Genomic DNA, 26,036 nt, shown 5'->3' with positions numbered 1-26,036 from the left:
AATTAATATAATAAAAATTCTTTGCCTATTCATAGTCTTTTTCTAGCCAAGAAGGTAGCTATTTTTCCTCATCATTCTGATAGAAAAACAGAAGCAATATAAAGAGCAGAAAAGATTTTTCCAAGGTCACTCAACGTGTCTTTGGTGATATGGGGGATTCTTTGAAGCCTTTATACCCAAGCTGAATCACTAGACTTTGCTTTAAAATCCCTTTTCAGTAGTTTAAGTAGTAGAACTGGGATAACCCTACCAAAAGAGAGTAATTTTTCAGTCTTCCCTTTTTGCGTACAGGAAATTACCACAGCAGAGGCCTGGTGCAGTCCCATGATCAAACAGCAGCGCCCACTTACTCGACTCTTAAATACTTAAAAAACATTGTAAATGATTAATTACTCTATGCAAGGAATGACAAAATAAATAGGCAGCTTTTTAAATGCTTACTTGAACACAACTTGCTTCAGCACATACAGTAATTTAATTATTTATTAACTCTTATTAATTCAGAGCAGTTAATTCCATGATAGCGCTGCTGTGAGGTTTTTTTAAAGTGCCAAACCCTGGGTTATTTATTCTCTCTGTTTTTATGGGGTCTTGATTGTCTGAAATCATTGACAAAACTGATACTTGGTGATTCTGAAACAAACTGAAAAGGTCACAAAATGCCTGCATCTTCTCTTTGCAGTAACTTGGGCAACTTCAGATGTTTTCAGGAGAGTTACAGCTCTAAGTGGCCCCACTGGCATTGCATAACTGTGATTCACCTGCCCTGGGAAACTGGGTAGATCTTTGTTTATGTTTTCCTAAGAGGCTGTTAATTTTCTTAATTGCGGGAGAGCATGAATTAGCCCCACAGGTTTCAAAATAAGCCTGCTTTTTCAGGTTCTTCTCTGTGGTTTTTGAAAAATTATGGATTTTAATAACCCTTCTATTTCCTTGCGTCAAAATAGCATGATTTCAATTTAAAAAAATCTTCACAAAATTAATTTTCTGTGGTCATGCTGTCAAGAACCATGGGTTGTCTGTTGTGAAGTTGAAGCTCTTAAGAGCATCACATGCTCTTGTGTTTTGTTTTATCTTAAATGTGGCAAAAAGAGAGAGTTATCCCCATTATCCAAGACCTTTCTTAATAGTCTGGGCAGGATTGAGATGAAAATTTGAAGTTGTTTGCCCACTGCACAGTGTGATTTCTGTGGGCCATACCTCAGCTGTGTCAAGGACTATTTATGTTGCTTTTAAAGACAGCTAAACCATTCATTAAGGGATTTCCATCGGGGTGAATAAAACAGACTAAATGTAGCCACATCTGGGCCACTGATCTGCCACAGTTCCTGCCTGCAGGGTGGCCATGTGAAGTCTGGAGCAAGGTGGGGAAAAAGTAGTTTGTGGATCTAAGAGAGAAAGAAAGATTTAAGAGATCCCTTCATCTCCTCTGTGCTGCCTGTAAGGCAGCTCCCACACCTGGCCTTTTGTTGGTGCCTGGCCCGTGGTGTCTGATCCTGTACTTTGCTGAACACTAAGTTCTCTTCTTGCAGAAAGAAGTGTTCCTCTGCTCTGGTAGTCTTGGGTGGTGTTCACACCTACCAACAGTGTTCACTGAAGATAAAAAGACATGGACTTGAGGCACATTTGCAAAGCTTACTGGGGTTAAAAATTAGACAGAAAGTGTCTAGATGGCTCCAGCTCAGTGTGGGACATTGCAGTAGATCACGTGAAATAATTAGTGTACTGTAGGTGTCTCTTAGAAGTGTTACTTTCATTTTTTAAATGTTCCTGAAGTAATGGAATAAATGTTTTGATGCTAAATGGTTCCGTGTAGGAAAAAAGTCAGTTTCAGGCACACTTAGAGGGGCTTCTGTGCAAAAGTATTATTAGGTAGTTTCTGGCACTACTGAGGGTTTAGTGTCACGCTGTAGTCATGGGGAGGGAGAGCTTGGGGGAGAGCTGCATTGTGCATCCTGTGAGGAAAGTGGATTACATAAAATTGTCAGGGAAACGCTAGTTAGAGATTTCTATTGTGTGGGAAGCAGAGTGGTGCTTTTCACAGAACACACGCCTGTCTTGGAGAGCTGAAAGGTACCAACACTTGAAATAACACGCTGGGAAGAAGGTCTCTCTGTGGTTCCTTAGGTTACATAAGCAATACATGTGCATGAGCCTTCTGCCCCAAAATTCAAGGCTACTGCGAAGCTCCCCTAGCAGAGCTGGCTGCAGGATTGCTAAGGACACGAGACACGCTAACACGGATGTTGGGAAGTATTTTGTTAACAGATCCCAGCCATTCCCCTCCTGAGAGGCTGTGAGTAGTACTCAATCAACACTGGCTGAACACACCAATATTTTTTATCTGGGGAAAAGCAGTGTTTTACCTACCTGTATAATTTCCCCTCAGTGTTTACCCCTAAAAATCCAGCAGAATTAGCTTGTCAAACAGTGGTAATGTCCTTGCTGAACTAAAAAAAAACCTGCATATTAGTTGGGTCTTCTCCAAGTACAGCTTCAAGCTTCTCAGTTGGAGAAAAGGTCGTTGGGTAGACAGCAGCAACTGAACCAAGCTCACTGATGATAACTGTCAGCTCAGCTGGCCTGGTGGGGTATCCCTGATGGATTTACTCTGGACAAGAGGACAAGTCAAGGCAGGGCTGTTCTACTTGGAAAGCTGTAGTTACCCCCAGCAATCACATGACTGAAAATGTATGGCTGAGGACAGGTGCGGTCTGCAGCAGATTTGTTTCTCTGAAAAGATGAAATCTCATTCTGGAGTAGAACAGTCACGTTTGGCTTTCCCTGCTCTATGCATAAATAGCAGCACAGGACAGGGTGTATTTTAGGCTCATTGCCATCATCAGTGTGCAGACAATATTTTACCTGATAGCCTCTTGATCAGATCCAAGCAGGAGTGTTTTTCCTCCATCAGTCTCCTCAACTAGAAGGAGCCCTGCAGGGAAATGTGCTGGGAGCAAAGGAGGGCTAGGCTTTGACTGCCATACCCTTCACATGGGTCAGCACCTTTATTTCTCCAGCTTTTCCACAGTGAATACAGTTCTTCTGTCTCCTCCTGCACTCCACCAGCACACAAAGCCTTTTGTCCAGCCCTGGTCCTGTGGTTTGAAGGTGCTCTCTCTTCTTTCTTCTCTGCCTGGACTCCCCAGTGCTGACAAGGCTGTGTCTTTGGATAGTACATATCTCCTGTGTAACACAGGAGAGGTGACTTCTCATGTGCATGGTCACTCATAGTTCAAGCAAAGGTGTGAATTGTGTTTTTCATGGTGAGTTAACTTCTTCAGGAGTCCTGTGATTAATTACAGTTCACAGCTCTGAGCATGCTGAGTCCCTGAGCCTACTATCTATCTTGGTTAAACTTCAGTGTTTTCTTTAATGCAGCATTTGATTGCTGTGTGAAGGCCAAAAAGAGGCTTTTTCAAATACCAGACTACTGTTTGACTGTGTTTTGCTGCTGTGGCTTTTGTTTCAGGAAATTCTGGGATTTTATGCTTGTTTTGACATAAGTGCATTTGCATCTCTAGTGCTGCCTCTTCAGTGTCTGTGTTGGATGTTGCCATGGCCCTATGTGGGGTTTCCCACTAGAGATCCACGAGTTTCCCAAACCAGCAAGCTGGCACAGAAATTCCTGGCAGCACGCGTTAGAACTGAGAATGAAAGTTCTCAGTGCCGATCATGGGAGATAACTAATCATAATTTAAGTGTTTTTATCTAAGGAGGGGTTTGTTCTGAGAGCTCTGTTTTTCTCTCTTTAACTTTCATGTAGCAAGGAGCGTGCAGCTGGTGCTGGTTCTGGGGCAGCAGCTGGCCTTGCAGGCGGACACCATCGGGAAGCATGGACTACAAAAGGACCATCATATGAGGACTTGTATACCCAGAATGTCGTCATCAGCATGGAGGACCAGGAGGATCTGAACCGGTCTGTAGGTGAAGGAAAGCCAGCCAGAGAGAGACCCATTTGGCTGCGTGAGAGCACGGTGCAGGGGGCTTATGACCCTGATGAAATCAAAGATGGTAAGAAAATCACAGAGCAGAAGTACTGCTCTGCTTATACAAGGCCTTTACAGTGCAGTCAGAAACATGTTCTGCTGTGTATGTGTACAGCTGCTGCTCCCAGCACTGGAGTGTCTGCTCCCCTCTGCTGTGCAAAGCACCTGTGTAGGCAGATGTAAAAATTCCTTAGATCAAGGGTTGAAATCTAGGTCAGTAAAGCTGAGCTGTCCGTGAAATTTTGTGGGGGCTTCTAAAATGTTAATTAACTATTATGGCTTCCACCTTGAGAGCTTACTGCTTCTAGATGAAGGTCTTTCAGTTTCATCTAGAAAGCTGTCTCCCTAATAGGTCACTGCTGAAAAATAACATTTATTAATGTTCAGTGACTCTGAAGTCTACTAAATCTACCAGCAGTGTTTATATGCTCCCAGCCATCTTGCCAGTTGTTTCTTAGAACTTGTTATATATGAAGAATACTCAGAAATAGAGCTTCTGGAAGTACAATAGGGAGGTCTGTCACCATGACAGGTGAGTCTTTATTCTCTTCTGGTGTTTCTCATTATCTCTGCTTTTATTTTCATTCATCTTGGGATCAGGTTGTCCACAGGCCACGGTCGAGATCTTATAACTATTAGTAGAACCATTTTGCTTTGGTATGTGTGCTGTTCAAGCTTCCATGCCAAAATTGGAAATGGAGACCTTTTATGATTTTTACAGGAGTGAGTCAATAGATACAATCTTTAGAGTCATTTTAGGATTATGGACTGAAATTGTTGATGCCCTAGGAAGAAAAGATGGCAAAAGGGAGTTGTGTGTGACTATATGACCCTGGAACTTGTGCCATGTTCAGGAGAGGAGTGGAGTATTTAGGTGTAGTAGAAGTGAAGAAAATAGATGTGATATAGCAGTCAGAAGATAGCTAAAGAACTTGTTCACATGTAATGCCTTTCAAGTGTATTATGGACCTCAAAACATTTTTCAAATAGATTAAGCAAAGTGAGATGGTTGAACAACCTGCTTCTGCAGTCTATAGCAGATGTTGTTGTTGTTACTCACCAGCCGTGGTGAGTTCTCACCCCATTTTTCTGCTAGACATTCATTTCACCTGTAGTTTTAAGTCAACTCCTGCAGACAACTTTTGATGCACACAGCATAAATGTTTCTCAAGAAGTCACTGAGGGATATGGAGGTGGAGGATCTCCTTACAGGATGGTGGCATTGCTGCTTAACCTCCTCAGCTACTGGAAATCAGAGGGAGTTTGTGAAAATAGCCTGAAATTGCTGCTGCAACACAAACAGGAAGGACAGAAACTTGGGACTGTTGACAGAAAATATTCACTGCTTGGATCTGGCAGAAACAGTTCTTGCAAGCAAGAGACAGCCCCTCTGAGCCACAAAGTCAGCTTTTGTGGAGCTATCTCTGGCTGTTGTCATTTCACAGCTCTCTGTGATGAGCCATGATATTACTTCAGAGATGCTCCCCTTCAGCCTCTTATGCTCCACAGTCACAAGCAGTGAGCTGAGCACACGACTGCCAACAGGATGCCTTTATTCTTCCTTTCTTTCAGGAATTTGGCAGTGCTCTAATATTAGTGGTTGTAGCCATCACCCATTACTACAACTTTATTTACAATGAAAACAGAATTCTGGTGAAATTAGGTATGGTTCTTTTGTCCTTTATTTTACCACAGGAGAGGAGTGCCCACAAACTGCCCTGGCTTTTACTGCTAAATGCAGAACTTACTTCCTTCACATCATTTTTCATCTCAAGTTGAAAAATGTAACCAGTGCATTTCTGACTGGGGAGGGGAAAGACTTGGGAGCCTCCTGCCTGGATGTGTTGCTGAAACCATGAGGGTCTGTGTCTTGGAGGAGTGGGCAAGTGGCTCCCTGTATGAAGACAGAATGCCAACACCTCAACTCCAGCAGTTGTTCATAGGCAGCATCTTTTGGTGTAAGACAGAAAGTTTGCCACCGGGAGCCTGTCCTACTTTTTAGGCCTTTTTTTTTCTCCATATTTAATTTTTTTGTTCTGTTTTGGTTTTTTTTACTATTTATGTTTTTTCCATACTGCCTGTAGTTCTTTTGGTGCTAGGTGGACTCACAGCCCTCTCACCAAATATAGGAATAGGAGAGGTTTTCTGTGGGATGCTACTTTTTGAGCAGAATATTACCTTTTGAATCCATGAATTGCAGACATCCTGCCTACCAGAGCCAGATTGAACCCTCCCAGCTGTTGTACAGCCAAGTTTACTGAAAGAGGAGCAGAAGCCAGGTGTGTCAGCTGGGACACTGCAGTCCCCTTAAATAAGAGGTGCAGGTAGGGAGCCACAGGGGCAGTCTGGGCTGTGTTTCAGCTTGGAGAGCAGGCACTGGTTAGTGCTGTGCTGCACAACTGAGCTGCAGGCTGTCAGCTGCATCTGCTCCATGCCACCACCATCTTCCTGTAAGGAGCTTTTCCCATTCCTGCCTGGTACAGGTGGGCCTCTGAGCTAACCAGGTATGGCTGCTCTATATGTTGTTTTATAACACATGGTTTCCCACATATTCTTTGTCTACCTGGATCCATTTCTTCTCTTTGTTAATCCTTACAGGCAGGGAGCTCAGCAGGATAGAGGGCCTGGGCTTGGGGTCTGTATTTTAAGGACTGCTTTGCTTTCTGCTCCATTGTAATGCCTGAGTTGGACACATCCCTGGGGAAGTCTTTTCCAGGTTCTTGCCCATGGTGCACTTGTTGTCTCCAATTGCAACGTGCTCCTGGTCAAGGCTTCCAGCTAGGAGCCACAGTGACTCTAGACCTCCCAGCTCCTAGGAAATGTTGTTCTTGAACTTGTTCTGCCATTATAAGACCTAACTGTCTCTCTTTCAAGGGAGAGGAGGAGTTGGCATAGAGAAAGGGTGTGACTTGGCCGACTAGCTCAGTGGTGGTAATTAATAAAGGTTAAGAAAACTTTCAGGCCCATCACACAGATCTCTGTGAGGAAATGCTCATTCCCTTGTGTCCCTTTGCAGGGGGCCGGGATCTGGATGCATTCCAGGAGCGTGAGGAGAGCCGGGCAGCCCTGGATGACAATGAGGAGGTGATGCGTGCCCTGCTCATCCACGAGAAGAAGACACCTTCCGCTTCCACCGTCACCGTCAGCGGTGCCGCTCCTCTCTCCGGCGGCAACGCGAGTGACTCCGAGAGCGAGACGAGCGAGTCGGAGGAGGAGTCCCCTCCCCGCCCTGCTGCCACGACCACCACAACGTATGGGCTGGAGGAGGAGGAGGAAGATGAAGAATTCGAGGTGGTGGCAGAAGACCCTACTGTTACAGTGGCTGGGCGTCCACATTCTTACAGCCAAGTGAGCCAGCGCCCCGAGCTGGTGGCCCAGATGACACCGGAGGAAAAAGAGGTTTACATAGCCATGGGGCAACGCATGTTTGAGGACATGTTTGATTAACTGGTCCCTGCCATGGCATTTTTTAAAAGGTGACTTTATAAGGCAGAGACTCTTTAGTAGAACAGAAGACTGGAGCACATCTTCCCTCCCCTGTGCGCAGGCAGGGTCACTGCGGCTCAGCAGTGCTAATCTTGGGCATCCTGCTTGCCAGAGCCAGGGAGCAGCAGAGCTGCATGTGCCAAAACACATAGGGGAGGATGAGTCTCAGAAGTGAGGATGCTTGCAAGGTAAAAAGCTGCTTCAGGGGTGCCCTGCACAGGCATTGCTTTAACCTTCACCAAGGCCATAGCAGCTCTTTCTACTGATGGCTTTAAGATGATTTTTGTTGCAGATCCCAGTGAAGTCCTCATCCCTGCTCTCAGGGGACATAAGGACTCTATAGTCTGAGCAAAGCGCTCTGCAGAGGAGAGTGTATGTAACATACAGCTGCCTGCGCTCAGCAAGGGGAGAGGAGAGGGAAGCAGTTGCCTGCTGATGGCAAGCTCTGACCAGGCTTGTAGCTGACCCTTTCTCTGCCAGCAGCCCCTGGCCACCAGAGTGGCTCTTTCCAAGCAGGCCTGGAGGCAGCAACCTTTCCTTGCTCCCGTTCGCTCTCTACTGGGACTCAGCACCTCAAGGTCAGGTGTAACTTGAAACAGGCAGAGTGAAAGCCTTGGCAAGCACATGCAGTCAATCACTTTTTGTCAGTGTAACAAATGCCCTCCATGGATCTGAGCTGCCAGTGCTCTGACTTGCTGGGAGATACCTTCATTTTCCAATACCACTGGCTGTTGCTTCTGCCTAGCCCTGTCCATGAAGATATGCAGACAGTTCAGAGTGGGCACAGCTGCTGTCAGGCAGTGCCAGAGAAGTAGCATAACTGAGTTTTATTTGCAATCTCACCAGGGCTGTATGATTTTAAGAGGATTACACAATTTTGAATTCCGCTTGGCACACTCTTTTACCACAGAAAGACATTTATCAGTGCCTATTGAGCAATATAATGTTTTTTAATGTTTTTCTCTTTCAATTGAAAATGTTGCTTTTTAAAAATTGTCGTGTTTTCCTACACAATACTACAATAAAACAAAATTATAAAACAGTTCTGTGTTCCAGAGAGTAGGGGCAGCATTATGTCCTGTTCCACTTATATGGGTGGTACAAATTTGCTGTTCACTGAGACTGTAAATCTGTTTTATACTAACTATGCCTTCTATGTTCTGCTAACCTTGTAATGCCTCCTTTGTGGTTTGATTTTCAGCTTCTCAATACTCTGAATCCCCTCTTTTTTAAATAGTGTTTTAAATTTTCTTTTAAGTCATTTTAAAGAGGAATAAATAAACAGCAACTTCTCCCCTTTGTCATCTTTCAGTTTATGTTGTGCCTAGTTGGGGATGTTGTTTGCTTATAATTTTGATTTATTGGATTCAAGAAGAAAAAAACATTTGAGCTCTCCTTTGAGAGGACCATTTGAAATCCCACTGCACATTGTTTCTCCTTAGCAGAGCTTCCTTGAATGCCTCCTGGAATCTCTGCACTTCCAGGACGGGTGTTTCATTACATCGGTGCTGGGTGAAAAACAGGCTGGTTTTGATCAGCACTTCCATTTCTTTCCTCCTTCCTCAAGGGAAGCGTAGGCTGATGGTAGAGGACTCACAGACATTGTGCTGCTGGTTAAAATGGTGTTCTTGTGTAGACAGGCTTCCAAGATCTTGTATCAAGCTTCCAGCTATCAAGTCACAGAGCTGATAAGTCAGATTCAGTGATCAGCTAGCAGAAAAAAACATGGTGTACCCATTCTGTCTAGATTTAATCTGGCTGAATTCAATATTAACACTGAAGAAAAGCAGGTAGATTTACAAGGAGCCAAAAGCAGAAACTGAGCACTAATCCTGAATACAGAAAGCTGCTTGTGCTCTAAACTGACCAGAATCATATACTGAGTTTTCAGTTTACAAAATCAAGCTGTAGGTTTAGTAAAGATGAAGTAAAGAAATACCCAGCATAAAAATCCAGAAAGTAGTGGTTTTTTCTTAATAAACATTTAATTGGAGTTTGTGCAGCAGTTGCAATTTTTGTCATTCAGCAAGGCACGTCCTGCATGTGGGGAAATCAGAGCGGTGGTTGTGGGGTTTGCCTTCCATCTCTCATCCACCACATGCAGCCCTCAAGAGGACTGGAAAGGTCAAAGGTGCATGAGCAGATGCCATCGTTTCCTGCCCTCTCCAACAGTTCCTGGCATTAGAAAGGATGGCTGCTCTGCTCTGTTCCAGTTCAGGCTGCTGAAGGACAACCATGCACTGTTGCTTCCCTGTCATGACAAGCACGGCTTAAATGAGCGGAACACACAGTTGATAGTGCCCTCTTTCTCTTCCTGCAGCTGAACAGAGCCCTGCATGCATGCCAGGAAGGAAAAACAGCCTCTGCAAGCCAAGCCAGGCACTGCCAGCAGGTTGGTGCTAATGCAAGGGATAAAGCCATCAATTCAGAGGAAGGGCCAGCCATTTCCCCTGCCTGCTGGACCACATGTGCTACATTAACACTAACCCAATAATGCTGTCAAGCCTTCCTGGGTGGATGTTCTGTCTAACCCCATTCAAACCGGTTTCTGCATCTGCTTCCGGCCTGAAGCGCATTTTATCCGATGAGTGATTATCTGAGTGTTCAAGAAGCATTTGGACAACACTGTTGGGCAGATGGTGTGATTCTTGGGGGCGTGCTGGGCAGGGCCAGGAGCTGGGCTTTGATAATGTTTCCAACTCAGTATTCTATGGTTCTGTGGATGTACATGAGGGCAGGGCACTGGAGCTCTGGAGAGAACTGCGTTTCTAAGGCTGCTCATTCAGTGGCCAGAGGTGCCTCTCCCAGCTGGATGAGCTGCCTCCGTTCCCTCTCCCACTGCATGCCAAGAAAATTGCAATGGAGTTATGTGCTCCCTGGCCCAGTGCAGAGCAGGCCAGAGCAGATTAGGGAAGCTGTTGATGGAGGAAATGTGCACTGTCAGCCCCAAAGAACAGAAACTTTACAGTCTTTTGTACTAAGCTTCCAAAAATTTGCTTCCTCCATCCAACTCTTCCTGTGCTGCTGCCTCCTTCAGACTTGGAATAAACAGACTTGCTCTGTGAGAGTCTAGGGATTTGAAGGTCCCCTGGAGGAATCCTAGAGGGCAGAAAAATAGCATCACCTCCTTCCTGAGACATCTGAGGAGCTGATGCCTCAGTGATGCCTGCAGAGCCAGGACATGCTGTGAAGTTTAAGAAGGCCTGGTGGGAGAGGCAGCCTGCTGTGCTTGGGTCTCTGTCTCCTGCTGTGCCTCCCTAGAAGGAGAGAGAAAGTTGTCTCAGGAATCAAATTCAAGACAAAGCCTTCATGGAAACTGAAAGGTTATGAGCAGGTGGAAGGACGTGTCAGCAGCAGGGTGAGCCAGCGGGCTGTCCAGGGGTGGGCTGTGGGGGCGAAACAGCAGCAGCTCCATTCCTCTGGTGTGTGTCAGCATAAATGAGGGAGGCTTTGGGCCCTGGCCTTTGGAGCAGGGACATGTCACACAGTGCTCCAAGTAATTGCTCTGGGCTGTCCAGGACATGTACTGCTTTATCCCACTGGAAGCCATGGGCTAGGTAACCATGCCCCAGGCTTGTTCTCAGGAGGCTTGGGAATATTGATCTAAGCATGGACAGTCAAGGATCCCTAGGCATCACAATACTCCAGTTCAAAGTGTATTGACTATGAGACAGGTCTCCTCCAGCAGCAGAGGAGCTGGGGCTGAAGAGTAGCTTCTCTGCTGAGCTGCTTCCAAAATAATAATCAATATTTACAAAGTCCAAGGAGATCATCACTTCTACAGCCTTCATAGGAGGCGTAGCCAGATGCTTGAATCTGTTCAAGATGTGAATCCACAGAGAGCAGCCCACTGCTGAAAGGAGTGGCAGCTCAAAGTGCGGGGAGTGATGTCTGAGTGCTGGTGCTCTTGGAGAGCTGCCTGCCTGCCTGCTCCCTGCTAGCAAGCAGAGAGCAGAGCACCGGCAGCAGTGGACTCTTCAGGACTACAGTCCTGTTCCCCGGCAGAGCTATTTTATCTCTCTTTCAAAGTTATCCAGGGAAATCTGGCCTTTTGCCTGTTTGGGATACCTAAATGAGCTGCCAGAAAGAGGTTTCTTATTTACCAGCATGTAAATTGAGAGAGAGAATGAACCTAATTGATATTCAAACAAAAATCAGACTTTGGAAGCACCTGGTGTCTCATTAAAAAACATTAAGGACAGTGAGTATTAGTGCAACCATCCTGAAGCAGCAGACAGTCTCTGAACAAGATGCTTTAAATATAATAGGTATTTTTGCTTAAAATATGTTTGTGACCTAAATATAATTTAATTTCCATGCCTTTGAACGGTGTGATGCTAATGAAGCAGGCAGGGATGTCAGAGAGGAGGCTGAGGCAGCCGCATCGGAAGTGGCTCCACTGCAGTGCGTTAGAGCCCCTGCGTGCGCTTCACCCCGGCTGTCACAGCCACCAATGCGCCAGCCCTGCCCAGGGCTGGCCAGGCAGCAGGAGGAAACCTTGGGCTGCTCAGCCAGAGAAACGGGCAGGGATCCAGCCAGAAAATGAAAGCTGATCAAGTGCTGTTCCACGAGCATTAATGTCTGTGTACAAAAAAAGTACATCTGGCAAGGAGGAAAAATCACATCTCATATAGATGTGATTAAAGCCCTGACATACTGCTTGTGTTTATTTTTCACCTGGAATCTGTATTGCCGGCCTCTGCCATCCCGTTACTTGCTGGAAGAAGGGGGGTGAGTAGAGGTTATTTTGCAGTGAGCTAAAATTGTGCATAGAGCTGAGAAGCCTGGCTCAGTTCCTCCTGGTAAAGAGATCCTCCTAGTCTTAAGCATTTATTTTCTGAACTTCTGACAATGGAAATCTGCCTGAGCCAATGCCAGATTTGCCAGGCTCTGGTAGCACAGTCCATGCTTTTGCTGTTTTCTCACGACATGCATTGTGTAGGGACCAGTATGTCAGACACCACTAATGTTTGAGACGGGCTGACCTGGGTGTGCTTTAGGTTGCAGCATCTGAACCAAGCCCTGGCCCATGTGAGGCCATGAGTACTTGCGTCATTTTGGTTGGGTTATCAATACCTGCTCTTGGCAAAGGTGCTGGTTGTTGTTCTCCCAGTTGGTGCTGATGGGCTGTCATAAATTCAATCCATCTGCAATCACACACAGGTGTCAATTTAAAATTAAGCTTCAAGTCCTTTACAACCACCACCACCTCCAAGCAGCTCCAGCTTGTGCTGTGTCCGCTCCTGGGACATGTGGCTCTCTCATGCCAGGTGCACCATGCAGGTCTCAGTCATGACTGCCTCAGCCTGTGCCACATCCTAGCAGAGAAATTTAATGAATGATAGGTTTGTGTTTTCTCCAGAAGTGAGCTCTGGCTGGGCTCAGGCCCCTGAAATTGCTGGAGTGGGTAGGAAACAGGCATCAGCCCCAGGCTGGTCACTCATTCTTTGCTGCTTGAACTAGATGTGATTTGGTAGGAGTGGGTTTGATTTTTATTTTTTTAACCCTTTTTGTTCCTTGGGAATATTTTGAGTTTCTGAATTTCTCATGTTTCCTTGCTGCTTCTAACAAGAAAAAAAACATTTTTTTTTTTTTATAATGTAAATGAGGCTGTAAAATCTTGATAGAGAGACATCTTCCCTCCCTGCCCTGTCACCACAATTATTCTTCCATTGCCACACAGTGCTTTCTTCCCAGAAGATGTATGCTTTCAACATCTCTCAGCCCTTCTGGTGATGTCAGGAGATGAAAACTATTCCCAGTACAACACAGAAGAGTAGAGGGAAATGGAGTTAGAGGGAAATTGGGCCTTAAGAAAATGGTGCATTGTGAGAGAAATTTCACTCTTGCAGGCCACATGGGTGCTGTATCCAACCAAAGAAAAATACAATGTGATGAAAAAAGACTTGGCTTATGGCCGCATTTACCCTGGTGTATTCCCTTGCCTCTGAGCCCATTAGGAAGGGTAATATTCTCCAAGTGTGCCAACCTCTTGTAAGTTACATAAAGGCATCAGGAAGGTCCCAAGTTAGCAACCAGCTTCATCACGAGCCTGCAGGTCCATGTGAATGATCTGACACCTGCTTTTGCCATGCTGAAAGATTTGGTGCAAAAATACCTCACAGCAATTAGTTGTGAAACTGAGCTCAATTGTGACATTAAAAAGTATCTTTTTCCTCAAATATTTCACCAATTTGTGCTCTTATGCCTGCATATGAGAAACAAACATAAAGGCCTGTAGGGGGCTGCCCAGCCCTCCTCAGACATGGCCCCCTTTGGGAATGCTAACAGATAAGGACTTCTGTATGGTTTAGGTAGAAGCTACTGCCAAGAGCAGTAAATGGTAACTGGAGTTTTTGTTAACTAGACAGTCACATCATTGCAGCTGTCTTAAGTGGGGACTAAAAGTGCTGATGTCCACAGACAGCAGACATGGGTTCTTACAGCTGAACATATGTCAAAATGCCACATTTTCAGCTTCTCCAGTGTTGGGTTTGTTTTTCTTTAATTCTTTGCATTTTTTGCTTCTCACGTAGCAGGCTTGAGCACCTTTTTGGTGCATGCAGGTGCCACCACAAACTAAAGACCTCCTTGAGACATTGCTAATTCACATGCTAATGGTATCTGTCCCAGGAAGGGTGTGAGTCAAGCCATTAGAAACATGGAAGACAGGCCAGATGAGTACTGTGAGCAGCAGTGCATGTGTTCAGGTGGTCAAAACCACTGATCAGGAGATGAACAGCTCCCTGTTTGCAGAAACAAAGTGGAGGGCACTCCATGTCTGCAGTGAACATAAAAACTGCTTTATGCTTAAGTTGTAATAAAAAGAGCATCAAGACTGCAAGTCCATATTGGGAGGGAAATAAACTGTGCATTACTGAGGGATTATTTATGTTGGTTGAGTAGAAAGGGACGGTGAACCAGAACCTTTCTCTGTCCCATCTTCAAGACCCTTTGGCACCTGGGGATGTAACAGTGAAGCAGAAATGGGAACCATTCTGACCTCACAGCTGCCAATGGATTGATCTGCACAGGAAATCCAGCACTTTTTAGCACTAGAAGAAGCCAAGTGTTCAGTGAGACCGATGCAGCTGTGCTGTAGCAGTGACAGCTAGATGCAGAAGCACAGAGAGAGCTGTTGTGATTCAACACTCATGCTTGTCCTCTCTGGTTTTTACAGGAGTCACGGCCATGCTGCAGAATTCATGGAGCATGTTACCAGAAAGGACTCTACGTAGAACATGGTCTTCTGGAGATAGTTACTTTCATTCCTTCCTGGCCTGGCCACTTCCTGCTGCCCTCCTTTTTTATTTTGAAAAGGAAAAATATGAAAAATAATGAATTTTCCCTTTAAACTGATAACAAAACAAATGATACTCAAGCCTGAAGCTTAATGGTAAGGAATCAAGGAGAAAAAGTTGCAGATGACTCTCGGTCCATTTTGCTGGTAACTTTTCCTCACACCAAGGGCTGTAACTCCATAAAATCACAGAATCTCAGAGGGTCTCACAGGACAGCAAGGAGCTGTATTGCTGGAGTGTGGGTGGACTGTGCAACCCATCCCAAGGGGACAGAGCAAGGGGCTCCCATGCACATTTTCAAGGCACTGCATGACTGTTGGATGAAAACTGTGAAAGTGTAGAGGAAAGTGAAGAAGTATCAGGAGAGCAATAAACAGGGCACTTATCTGCTCCTTAATCTCTGCCCAGCCTTCAGGAGGTCTGCAGGGAGAACTAATGGATTAAATACAGGTATTAAATGAAGTCTTGGAAACATTTCCCTCACCTGGCAGGACTGAGAAGCTGATGGTTATGCAGGAGTGCTCCCAGTGCTTTTGAGCTGTGAGACACGACCGAAGGAGCCAGGGCCATAGCTGATCCCATACAGCCACAGGATTGAATAACCTGGGCTTTCCCTGTTGCCAAGGACAATCTTGAAATTTCCTAAATATATCCTTCAGCAATTCCCATGTAGACTAAACGAGTTGCTCCTTCTCAGATTGCTCTTCACCTGAGGAGGAGGCCAGTCTGTGTTTTATTTCACTTGCTGCAGTGCTTGACCATATCCAGATTATGGGGCATGCAAGAAAAGAGCCGCAGCTCTTCCGCAGCCAAAGACTACAGCAGCATCCCAAGAGATGCCTTGATCACTTACTGATATGACCTGCATAAAACCTTGCATGGGCATCCTCAAAATGCTTGTTTGGGTCTCCAGGTGCCCTTCTGTCAGAAGGAAGGTTCCAGAATGTGAAGCTGAAGATGAGGGATGATTTCTGTCCCGGTGTCATGGAAGGCTGAGTGCAGATGGGAGCTCATCAGGAAGGTTTCAGTGAGTACAAGCACTGTTCACAACTGGGAAGTGGAGGTGGAACAACGTATTGTTAATTATATACCTTAGTGCAGTGGGGTTTAATGCTGGCTGCATTCCCAGGCCATAAGATATCACCTTGCTTTCAGCAAGGATTCAGTCATCTTTGCTCCTCCTTCCTCTCCTAGGAACTCATTTGCCTTAATAATATTAGGAAAAGCAGTGCTTTTCATAACTCCAGGGGTTTATCCAGAATGTGTGAAATAGAGCAGTGTGAACTGTCCCTCAGGTGACTGTAGCTCAGCAGGGTATGAGGGGTTATCCCATGTCTCCTTTACTAAGTGGATGGGATGATTGGAGTCCCTGCATGACCAGCTGGTTTGGGAGCAAGTGCTCACAGAGAGGGCAGCTCTGCCCACAGCTGGAACCAGCACTGTGAACTCCAAAAATTAAGCTTTTATTGCTTCTTGTGCTAGCAAAGCTAACACATCTGTTGGGAGAAAGCAAATAAACTTTAATAAATGGTATCATAAATCAAAGTATTTTTTGAATATAAGGCTGAATTAAAGTAGCACACCTCTTAGGGACAAATGAACACAAATCAGGCTAATCAAGCTGTCTTCTAAAATAATCCAACACAAGTAGAAAATCCTATTTAGCTCAGTGATGATGCTAGTAATTTTATTCAGTCACTTTCAGAGTATAAAGAGAATGCTTCATCTTTGAAGTCAGTGACACTGGTTTCTCCAGCTCCTCCTCCTTTTCCTAGCACACTTCCCCTTGCTTTTGGGGGGTCACTGCCTGTCTCCCACTGTCCTCATGCCACCACTCCCTGAGTAAAACCTCAGCAGAAGTGATGCTTCACCAACACACACCATTCAGATGCTGAATTGTCATTAGGGGTTGCTTGAGCATTACTGACAGTAGAGATTCCCCTTTACATTTTAGACAAAACTCACTGCTGGCACTGTACTGGCAGTGGAAAAAGGGGAGGTCAATGAGGTGTAGCCAAGATTAGGGTCAAGGCCAGGTCTGCAAGGACTGTGCTAGGTGGCTGTTGTGGGACCATGGGTGACAGTGACACAGCAGTGGCCCTGCCACTCAGAGCTAATTGTCATAATTCAATCAACAATAATTAAAACAGAGTAGAAGGGTATTATTTGCATAATGAGCCCCCCCTTTAAATGAGTGTCTGTCTTCAGACCCCTGAGCTAACTTGGCTCACTGGTCCCACTGACAAAGCTGTATCAGAACTGTGCCTCCCTGAGAGGCAGCCCCAGGTGAAAACAGGATGGGAGGAGATGGGCATGGAAATCAAGAATTAACAGCTAGTTCATTCATCAGTTACACACAGGCTTTACCATCTCCTCACCAGCATGTAACACACACACAGTCCCACTACTGAACTCACTGTATGCAATTTTAGATCCTTGGCTTCTTTTGAACGCAAGTAACTTTTAGCTCTCTATTTCCCTCCTTTCATCATTTTATTTCTGAAATTAAAAATTGACATTTCCTCTATTTGTGCTCCTGAGAGGCAGTTACACCTCTATACAGCTATGATCTACTTGCTATGACTTCTGGAACCATTTTCTTCCTGCCCAGGAATCTCCAAATTCCAGAAGTGTTTTTGATCTGTTTCTTTTGCTCCATCACCTCCATTCCCCTGATGTCAAGGATAAGTCCATACACAGGAAGCTTCTTCAAAAACCCTCCAATGGCCTGAGTTGCTTTTCTCCAGCTCTGGAGAGAAATAACAATGACATCTCTCATTTGTTATGTGATCTGTCATCTGGAGACAGTACCCCTCATACAGAGAGGAGTTAACATGAGCTGAGGGATTCCAGTACATCTCAAAAGTTCTATCATAATTCAACCTTCAAAAAGGATTAGATGAAAAAAATATTACAGTGCCTTTCCAGCGCCAGAGGCACTGGAGATGTAAATTTAAGGATGCAGTCAATATAACTACCTGAGATATGGCTTCCCAGGGATACCATGTCTCCTCTCCCTTTCCACAGTCTGGACACTGGGAATTCATCCAAGGGCTCAGATACTCAGGTGAGCAGAAGAATCTCACTAACATGGAACATAACAGAGAACAAAGAGCAAAGTGGCTCTGGAGAATGGGACCTGGAAACATTCTTCCCTGTTCTTGTTTCCACCAGCTTCTGTACACCCCAGTTCCCAGTTAGCAGAGGCCTATCCCAGTGCCACCACACAGCACTGCTCCCAGCCATGAGGCAGCGTGACACAGAGGTACGTGGTTGCTCTGGCGTAGCAGGAGTGCCATCAAACCAGATGCCTTTGGAGTTCATCTGGCTTTACCCAGAGAATTGTTTCAAAAGCACCCTCATGTGCACCCTGCACAGAGCTCACTGGCCCTGTGGTTTAATTGCTCTGTGCTGTCCCAAAGCTGCCAAAGTGCATCTGGAGCACAGCTGGCAATGGCAGTGATGGCTGAGCTTGCAGCATAGGGCATCCAAGCCATAACCAGCCTGGATGTGAAGTGGCACTACAAGAGCCAGCTCCCATGTCTCCATCTGCAGAGCAGCACACTAACAGCATGGACAAACAACTTCTGAGAAGCTGGGATTTTATTATGTATTCAAGTAAGTGTGTCTCCATGACACCTGCTGTCCCACTTGGGTGACAGGCTTGGTCACCATCAGGGTGGCACTGTCAGGAACAGACAGGGTCGCTGCAGGCTGTTCCATGAGGACATCGATCCTGTGAGCTCAGGGGAGGAGCAGTTCCTCAGAGAAATATGGGAAATCACCACTCAAAGGTGCGGTGTGACCTCTGGAGCCATGCAGTCAAGCGAGACAAAAACCCTTCTTGTATGGCAGACTTTCTTCTTCATGCAGCTGCCAAGAAATCTCAGCTGTGATTTTTTTTCCAGCTGTGCTGGTGGCAGATGCCTGTGGGTGGATTTTGTACTGGAGGGTTTAGCTACACCAGTGCAAAATCCCTGCTGTAAACAAGGCTGACGTCTGTCTGCCTTTCATTCCTGCAGCAGTCCTTTCCTCTCTCCCCCTTCTCCTCTCTAATAAAGACATCCTGGCAAGCTTCCTGTTTTTCAAGAAGGCTCATAGCTGCCAGTTGCCCTGGCTTTGGCTTCATGCAGGCCTCTTCCTCTGCCCCTATTAATTCCCCTGTAAATCGGATCATGATGAAAGGGAAACGGCAGTGTAATTTAATTGTCCTGCGAGCACAACGCGCTGGAGAGGGATGCTGGCAAGGATAAGTCCTACCCATGAGATGCCTTTTTTATCCCTATATTTTACTTTGCAGGGAAAGGGGGACACTCAGCATTAGCTTCCTCTCACCATGCGCCTTCTCGTAATGCCCAGGAGCGAATTGTGGAAGTTCGTTGTGCTGCGGCTTCCCCTCATTGGGAGAATAAGAAAATTGAGATGTCCCCGCTCCGTACTGGATGTAGGGGTGGGGGGTGGGAATTAATTAGGCAACTGAATTAATTAGGCAACTCTGAAATATAATGTGCTCCCTCATTGTGGCTGTCAGGCAGCCCCATAACATGGCAGAGCACCGTTGGATCCCATCCTGTCTCCAGTGAGTGGGAGTCAGGGGTGGAAAAGGGATGGGGAGCAGAGAGATCGGTGTCAGAAGTGTTTCTGCAGAGAAACAGGTCCCTTAACACAGACAGCAGGGGCAGCAGGGGCAGTCCCACAGCTGATGTGGGTTGTGAAATGGCTCTGGAGCTTAATTTAAAAGCAGCAAAGGCTTGGGCACAGGAATAAACCACACTGGGTAGGAAGGCATAGCACATGAACCGAGCCCCAATGCCTCTGTGTCACTGAGCTCTTTCCCCCAGGCAAGCTCATGGTAACACAGATTTTGGTACAGTTTTTCCATCAGGGCTTGCTGGGATGCCTGCTTTCCTAGGCAGGGTGGTAGCAGGGAGATGGACAGCTCCTCTGCTCTGGCTCAGGCACAGTGACAAGTTTGCCATCTCTTCTTTTCTTGAGCTTTTCCTTGGGGACAGTGTTGGCTCTTTTCTTCCTCTTAACTTCTTAGCATTCCACTAAAACTTTCACCAATTTCAAATTCTTTAGGGAACAGTCTCTAGCAATTAGGAAACTTGATTGAAGTTATGTTTTACTGGGGATTTGCTAGCTGATATAGTGGGAAAGCTCAAGAAAGGTGTTGAGTTGGAGTCAAGGGGCACTGAGGGTTTGCTCTGAGGTGAATTTATTCCAAGAGGCTCTGACACTCTGACATGTGAGCTCATGTACGATAGAGAGATCAGCAGCAGGTGCCTCCTGCATGGAGGTGGAGGACCCTGCGCATCTTTCCTTGCCCAAATGGCAGAAACAAAACAGGGGAGGAAAGTGGGGCAACCTTGAGGCTCTTCACAGGAGCTGAGACTCTTAATTGTTGCCATCACCAGACTTGTCAGCAAAAGGGGTCTGCTGTTAATAACAGTTAACCTGAAACAGTCACCTGTGCAATGTGCAGCACCAGTGGAACCTTTCAGCCCTTCAGCTGCTGCTGAGACCGTCAGCTGCATCGGGTGATAGCTGCAATTACATGCACTTATATTTTCATGACTTGGGTTTTCTGCCTCTCTGCCCTGAAATTCCTAAGCTGGTCTTCAGTTGCTCTCCCCCATCAATACCAAAAGGTCTTGCTGGTAAATTATTCCTTTTTCCACACTTTAAAATGGCTGGTGTAGAGAATGTACATGCTTCTGACTTGCCCTCCAGATGTCTTGAGATTTAATTAATCCCAAGTCACATTTGAATATCTTCTGAGACAGAGGCATAACATGAATCCACTTGCAGAGGAAAGGCATGCAGATAATTGCTTCTGTGTCTCTTAGCATGGGGAGAATGTCTGTCAGATGGAGAGTCACTTCCTTACATATTTCTGATGAATTACTGTTTTCATTTTAATCCTATAAAATAATTATGTAAGTTGGTGTGCTCTTGAGAATGTTGGCCCCAGAATTATTGCTGGATCAGATATTTATTGCTGAACAGTGTTCAGCCTTCTTCAGGCTGCCTGTCTCTGCAGCTGAAAGAGGCCAGATTTAGATTAGATATTGGGAAGACATTCTTCACTGTCAGGTGGCACTGGCACAGATTGCCCAGAGAAGCTGTGGATGCCCCATCTCTGGAAGTGTTCAAAACCAGGTAGGATGGGGCTTGGAGCAGCCTGGTCTAGTGGGAGGTGTCCCTGCCCATGGCAAGGGGACTGGAACAAGATGACCCCAACCATTTTGTTAACATCAGAGTGAGACTGACTTGCAAAGATCTCCCATGTGAAGACTGGTCCTCACTTGCCTGGATTTGGCTGTTCTTCTGACCAAAAGTGACAGGAAGTGCTTTGCTGAACACAGCCATTCAAATCCAGAATCACATAAGGAGCAAGGATGTACATCAAGGGACTTCATCTGCTCTGAGACTGAGTCCCAGTTCCCTGTGACTTCTCAACACCTTTGTGCTCATGGTCACCACTTCTCTGGCTCCTTGCCAGACCTTCTGGAGTAACTTTTTCTCATTTGGAGTTGAGTGTCCACCTGCCAGGCAGTTCTAACTGGTTAAACCCAAACCCATGTCTAAATCAGATTCCAGGTTCAAACACAGTCATCACCAAGGACACAGCTGCTGAACAGGCAGAGTAAGAAAGAGATGCAAACCAGAATGGTAGGCAAATGCACTTTGACACCTGAGATGTTTATAACCCAAACTATTTACAGTGAGATGTCAAACATAATTTGAAGATTAACAAGTAGTCTTGCAATGAAAAAAGCCGGAGAAAAAACAGCAGCAAAACCAGGTGTGAGATGCCTCTGAGCACATTCACCTGAAGGATGGTTTAGAAAAGATTTGTCAAGTCTGACAAACTCCTTCAGTTTCCATGCCATATGGAACTGCAACATCAGACCATCTCATGTATTTGTATACAATTAACTGGAGGCTTACCTGATTTTAGACCTTGTACAAAGCTGTTTGGTCCAGTGTTCCAGCTTTGTGCCTGTGACTTGATAGCGCTGGAATCCATGTGTCATCTTGAGTCTAAGTGATTTTACTGGGATTTGGTGATAAAGTGCATGGCATTTCTAGTATTTGCTGGCCAAAGGGGTTCACCTATTCTGCATAGAAACACACACATTTTAATTTCTTGTCCTCTTTGCTTGATGAATGGGCAGCCTCGGAAGGTGGTCAGAGCACCTCTGTTTGTGCCACTCTTGACCTGCAAAGTCTGGAATTGGAGTAGGGAGCAGAAGTGAGCCTGTGATTGTGCGCTTGGCAGTATAGCACAGACTCACAGCCCAGGTACCAGAGCAGCAGCAGGAAACAAGTGTGTCCAATTTCTGTACAGGATATGATTTCCATGCTCATCAGATAGTGGAAGCTGGAATAAATAGAATTAATGATCTCTTGGGACCATTGCAGACAGTGTGAGTGGAAGTTCTTCGGCAGAGAGCTGCACTTTCCCACTCTAAGTGCCCTGAAATGCCCTCATCAGGTATCCAAAGAAGGAAAATCCAGCTGTTATCCCGCACTTTCTCTAACCATCTTCCACATCAAATGCTCACAAATGAATGAAGGACGAGACTGGAAGTGAAGGTAGGAAGAAAAGTTCAGCACTCCCGCTGGAGAGAGGATGGTCCGGAAGAATCACTGCTGAGCCTGGTGCTGCTCCTGAAGACTGAGCAATATTCAGAGTAGTAACAGGCCCCTGAAATCTGACAATTACTCAGAGAGGAGCAAGGTACACAGGAGGACCCTGTAATAGCTTGATACGCCCAAATCTTGGAACATATGCTGCTGTCCTCCAAGTTACAGCATCCTCAAAGGGATATATTAGCACTACAGGGTGACGAACTCCACAAGAGTACTGCCACTTCAGCATCCTGTTTCCCTGATTGCCCATTTTTAGTCTCCAAACTCAGGGCAGTCAGGGGGAGTAGTATGGGCTGAGGTCACCCATCTGCCTTGCTGAGGAGCAGTGATGGAGTTGAGAGGACTCAGACCTGGGAGCCCAGCAGCACTGATAGGTCCTAGAATTAGACAGCAGGGAGATAAGGAGCAGTCCCTATAGGAGGAGAGACTAAATACATTAAGGCTTTGTCCTTTCCAGTCTTGCCTTCCTGGGAGTTGGGCAGATCCTTCAAGAGGTAGCTTGGAGTGCTGGAGTGCTCCTGGGACTATGGATTGTGACTTACAACAAGGTCTGGTTTTCTCTGCTGATTACAGAGCCTTTGTAGTTCTGACACCACCATGCCCCTCTCCTCAAGATCCCACATGTGTATTTCCTCCTACAAATTCCAGCTCTGATTCTGAAAGGACCCACTGCTGAGATGGCAGCTACTTATTAAAGATAGTCTTCACAGTAGAAAAGGAGCTGGAAAAGAAATGAAAATTTTAATTAATGCTGCTGATGGTTTATAGAAGAAAAGCAGTAAGAAACACCTTTGGTGTGAGACTGATATTAAACTATTTTTAAAATTACTTTTCCTCCTTTGAAAGCAAAAACAATTAACTGTGAAGTGCTGGAAATGTAATACCAGCTCTGAGTGGTGGTGCATATATTTAGTACTTTAGTTGTCCAGTTCTGAGAGATCCCAGGGGACAGGGTTTATAACAAGTATATTCTCTCCTCATCAAAGAAGTATTTTTTTCATTGTAGAGGAAAAGCATAGCTCAATAAATGATGTTCACCAAATCCCAAACTAATTGAAGTCAGGAAGGTGCTCTAGAGGCCATCCAGACGAAGGCTCCACTAAAGCAGACCCAATTAAAGCAGGTTATTTATGGCTTTGTCCAGCAGAGTCATGAATAGCTCCAAGAAGAGAGATTTCCTAATTTTTCTGGACTCTATTTCAATCTTTGATGACCCTGACAAGGATAAAGGAGCTTTTCCCATGCAACATCCAAATCGCTCACATCCCACCGCATGCCTGTTGTCTCTGCTACAGTTCATCTCCAAGAAAAATCTGGCTCCGTCTTCTCTGTGCCTCCCATTGAAGACAACATTAAGATCTCCCCATACCTTCTCTCACATCTGAACAAACCCAGTTCACCCAGCTACTCCCTGTATGTCACACACTGCCCTTCCCTAACCATCTTGGAGATCTGCTGCTGAACTCTGTGTTAATATTTTTCCTCACTGAGGAACCCCAAAATGGAGAAGATACTCCAGGTGCATTGTTAGGTTGGGTGAAACAAACTGATTCTGCAATTGTAAGTTCCAAATTTAATGTTATCAATAAGCCCCTGGCCTCAGGATAAGAAGTTTCCATCTCTTCTGCTGGCAATACATGCCCATAACCAGACTGGGGATTTTGCAATGTGGCAGAAATGCTTTAAGGAAGAAAAAAATAGGGTTTCAGCAGATAATTAAAAATAAAAATAGCTGTAGGTGTCAGATCAGCCATGGGTCCAAGCTGTCACAGGTCCAAGTTCTAAATATCCTTTGAAATGCACACCCCAGCAAAGGAGACAGCTGGACACACAGTTTGGATGCATCCTGATGGGAGCAGTCCTGCCAGTGTGGGAGCACAGCCCACTCCCATTCTGCAGAGTGACCAAGGCAGCAGCATCTCACGGGGCAAGAGAAGCAGGTCTGGGACCCTGCAGCTGCACTCAGTGCAGGAGGGGTTGTCAAGGTAAAGCAGCTGCAGAAATCACATCACATGAGAGCTGCAGGATTACAGGTGCACAGCCCCTGGTGTTCCACACCTCTTGCAGAAAGAGAAAGCCATGGGGACAGATGCATCCAGGCCACTAGAAGCCATTTGGGATCCTTTTTCTCCAGGCTGTGTTTTTTCTCAGAAATAATGAGAGTTCAGCAGATCCCTTCTCTGACACCAAGTGTGGGTGACAGGGAGGGAGTCATGGAGCAAATGCAGGGGGTTTTGAGGAGGATCAGCTGAGCACATTGACTTGGAGGAACAAAGAAGTGCCAAAGGAAAATGAGGGATAGTAGAATGCTCCCTCCCTGCCACCATGCTGCCATGCTGCTGCTGCTGGCTGGCAGCAGGGTTAAGTATTTGTGTGGCTTGAAACAGCTTGTAAAATATTGTTAAATGGCTTGAAATACTCAAGGTGATTTGGATCAAAGTGCAGACTTTCAGTACTTTTATTATTTATATTTGTGAGTTGATGGAGTTTTTTCCCCCCTCTTTTAATCAGGCTGTGAATTCCCATGTATTTCTGTGATAAGTCACTCAGTTTAGTTATTGTGTCATTTAGAAGAATCAAAGGGTTGACAGCAAGAGAGGATTTTTCTGTATTATGCATATATATGCATATATACATATACATATACGTATACGTATACATATATACACATATATATATACATACACACACACACACACACACATATATATATATATACCACATATTCCATTTTACTCTAATGCATAGTTCCAGGCATGTGAAAGGCCCAGGACACTGAAAGGCAGATGCCAACACAGAGAATGTATTTTTACAGAAAAAAGCTGTTGTTAATGCCAAGTTGCCATGTCCAGAAGACTGAATTATCAGGAGCAATTTCCATCCCATTGCTCACAACATGCATGGAGGATGCTTCTCTTCATAGCCAGCTCTCATCCTCCAGTATTCATTCATTCAGAGTTATAGCTCTGCCATTTTACAGTGTCAGAAATCTTCCTGAGAAGCTATTTTCAATGCACATGAGTGTTTTTTAATTTAACATTTGTTTTCAGGAGCAAATAGGCAATTGCCATGAAAGAGCTAACGAACCCCACAAAACTCTCATTGGCCTCACATAATTCACCGATGTTAGAAGATGCCCCGCATGGCGCTGACAATATTGTTAAAACCTCACCTGTTATTTATGCCACTGCAGCCAAACGTGACATTTATGGCTGTAAATGTGCAGCAGGCTTAACGAACAAGTGGAGAGGCTGAGTCCCCCGTGCCTGTCGCTGCCCTTGGGCTGCACTGCTGGCTGCAGCCCAGCCCAGGGACACCCAGCATCTTCCGCACTGCTGCCGCAGTCCCACGTCTCATAAAGTTCATGGCTAATTGAAAAGTGCTTACTCCTCTTTCACTCCAGCACTTAGTGCTGCCTCTGTGGTTTTTTGGAGGGAGGAGCAGCCAATGACCCTGCTGCTTAATGAAGAGTTGAAGTTCGAACATAAAGAGGCAATTCACTGTAGGTCATGTATGGGAAATGCCTCTGCCTGCCTGGAGCTGTTGTATTTCTTCAGTTCACAGGTTGTTTTTTTCTGGCACTCCTGAAGCTAAGCTGCCA

At 45.5% G+C, this 26,036-nt stretch overlaps 1 protein-coding gene across 3 annotated transcripts in view; it reads left to right on the top strand.

Annotated features, from left to right (window-relative positions):
* GTF2E1 (general transcription factor IIE subunit 1) overlaps positions 1-8,802 on the top strand; it is a 48,984-nt gene extending 40,182 nt beyond the window's left edge. For all 3 annotated transcript variants that reach the window (XM_058829986.1, XM_058829987.1, XM_058829988.1), the window contains 2 exons: positions 3,767-4,014; positions 7,006-8,802. In XM_058829986.1, coding sequence (XP_058685969.1) covers positions 3,767-4,014; positions 7,006-7,436 — 679 coding nt within the window. In that variant the 3' untranslated portion in view covers positions 7,437-8,802. The remainder of the gene's footprint in view (positions 1-3,766; positions 4,015-7,005) is intronic.
* Positions 8,803-26,036: the final 17,234 nt, after the last annotated feature.

Source organism: Poecile atricapillus, chromosome 1, assembly GCF_030490865.1.
Source record: "Poecile atricapillus isolate bPoeAtr1 chromosome 1, bPoeAtr1.hap1, whole genome shotgun sequence".
Lineage (NCBI taxonomy): Eukaryota > Metazoa > Chordata > Aves > Passeriformes > Paridae > Poecile > Poecile atricapillus.
Note: the sequence above shows the minus strand (reverse complement) of the source record. Positions and strands in the feature narration are given on the sequence as shown.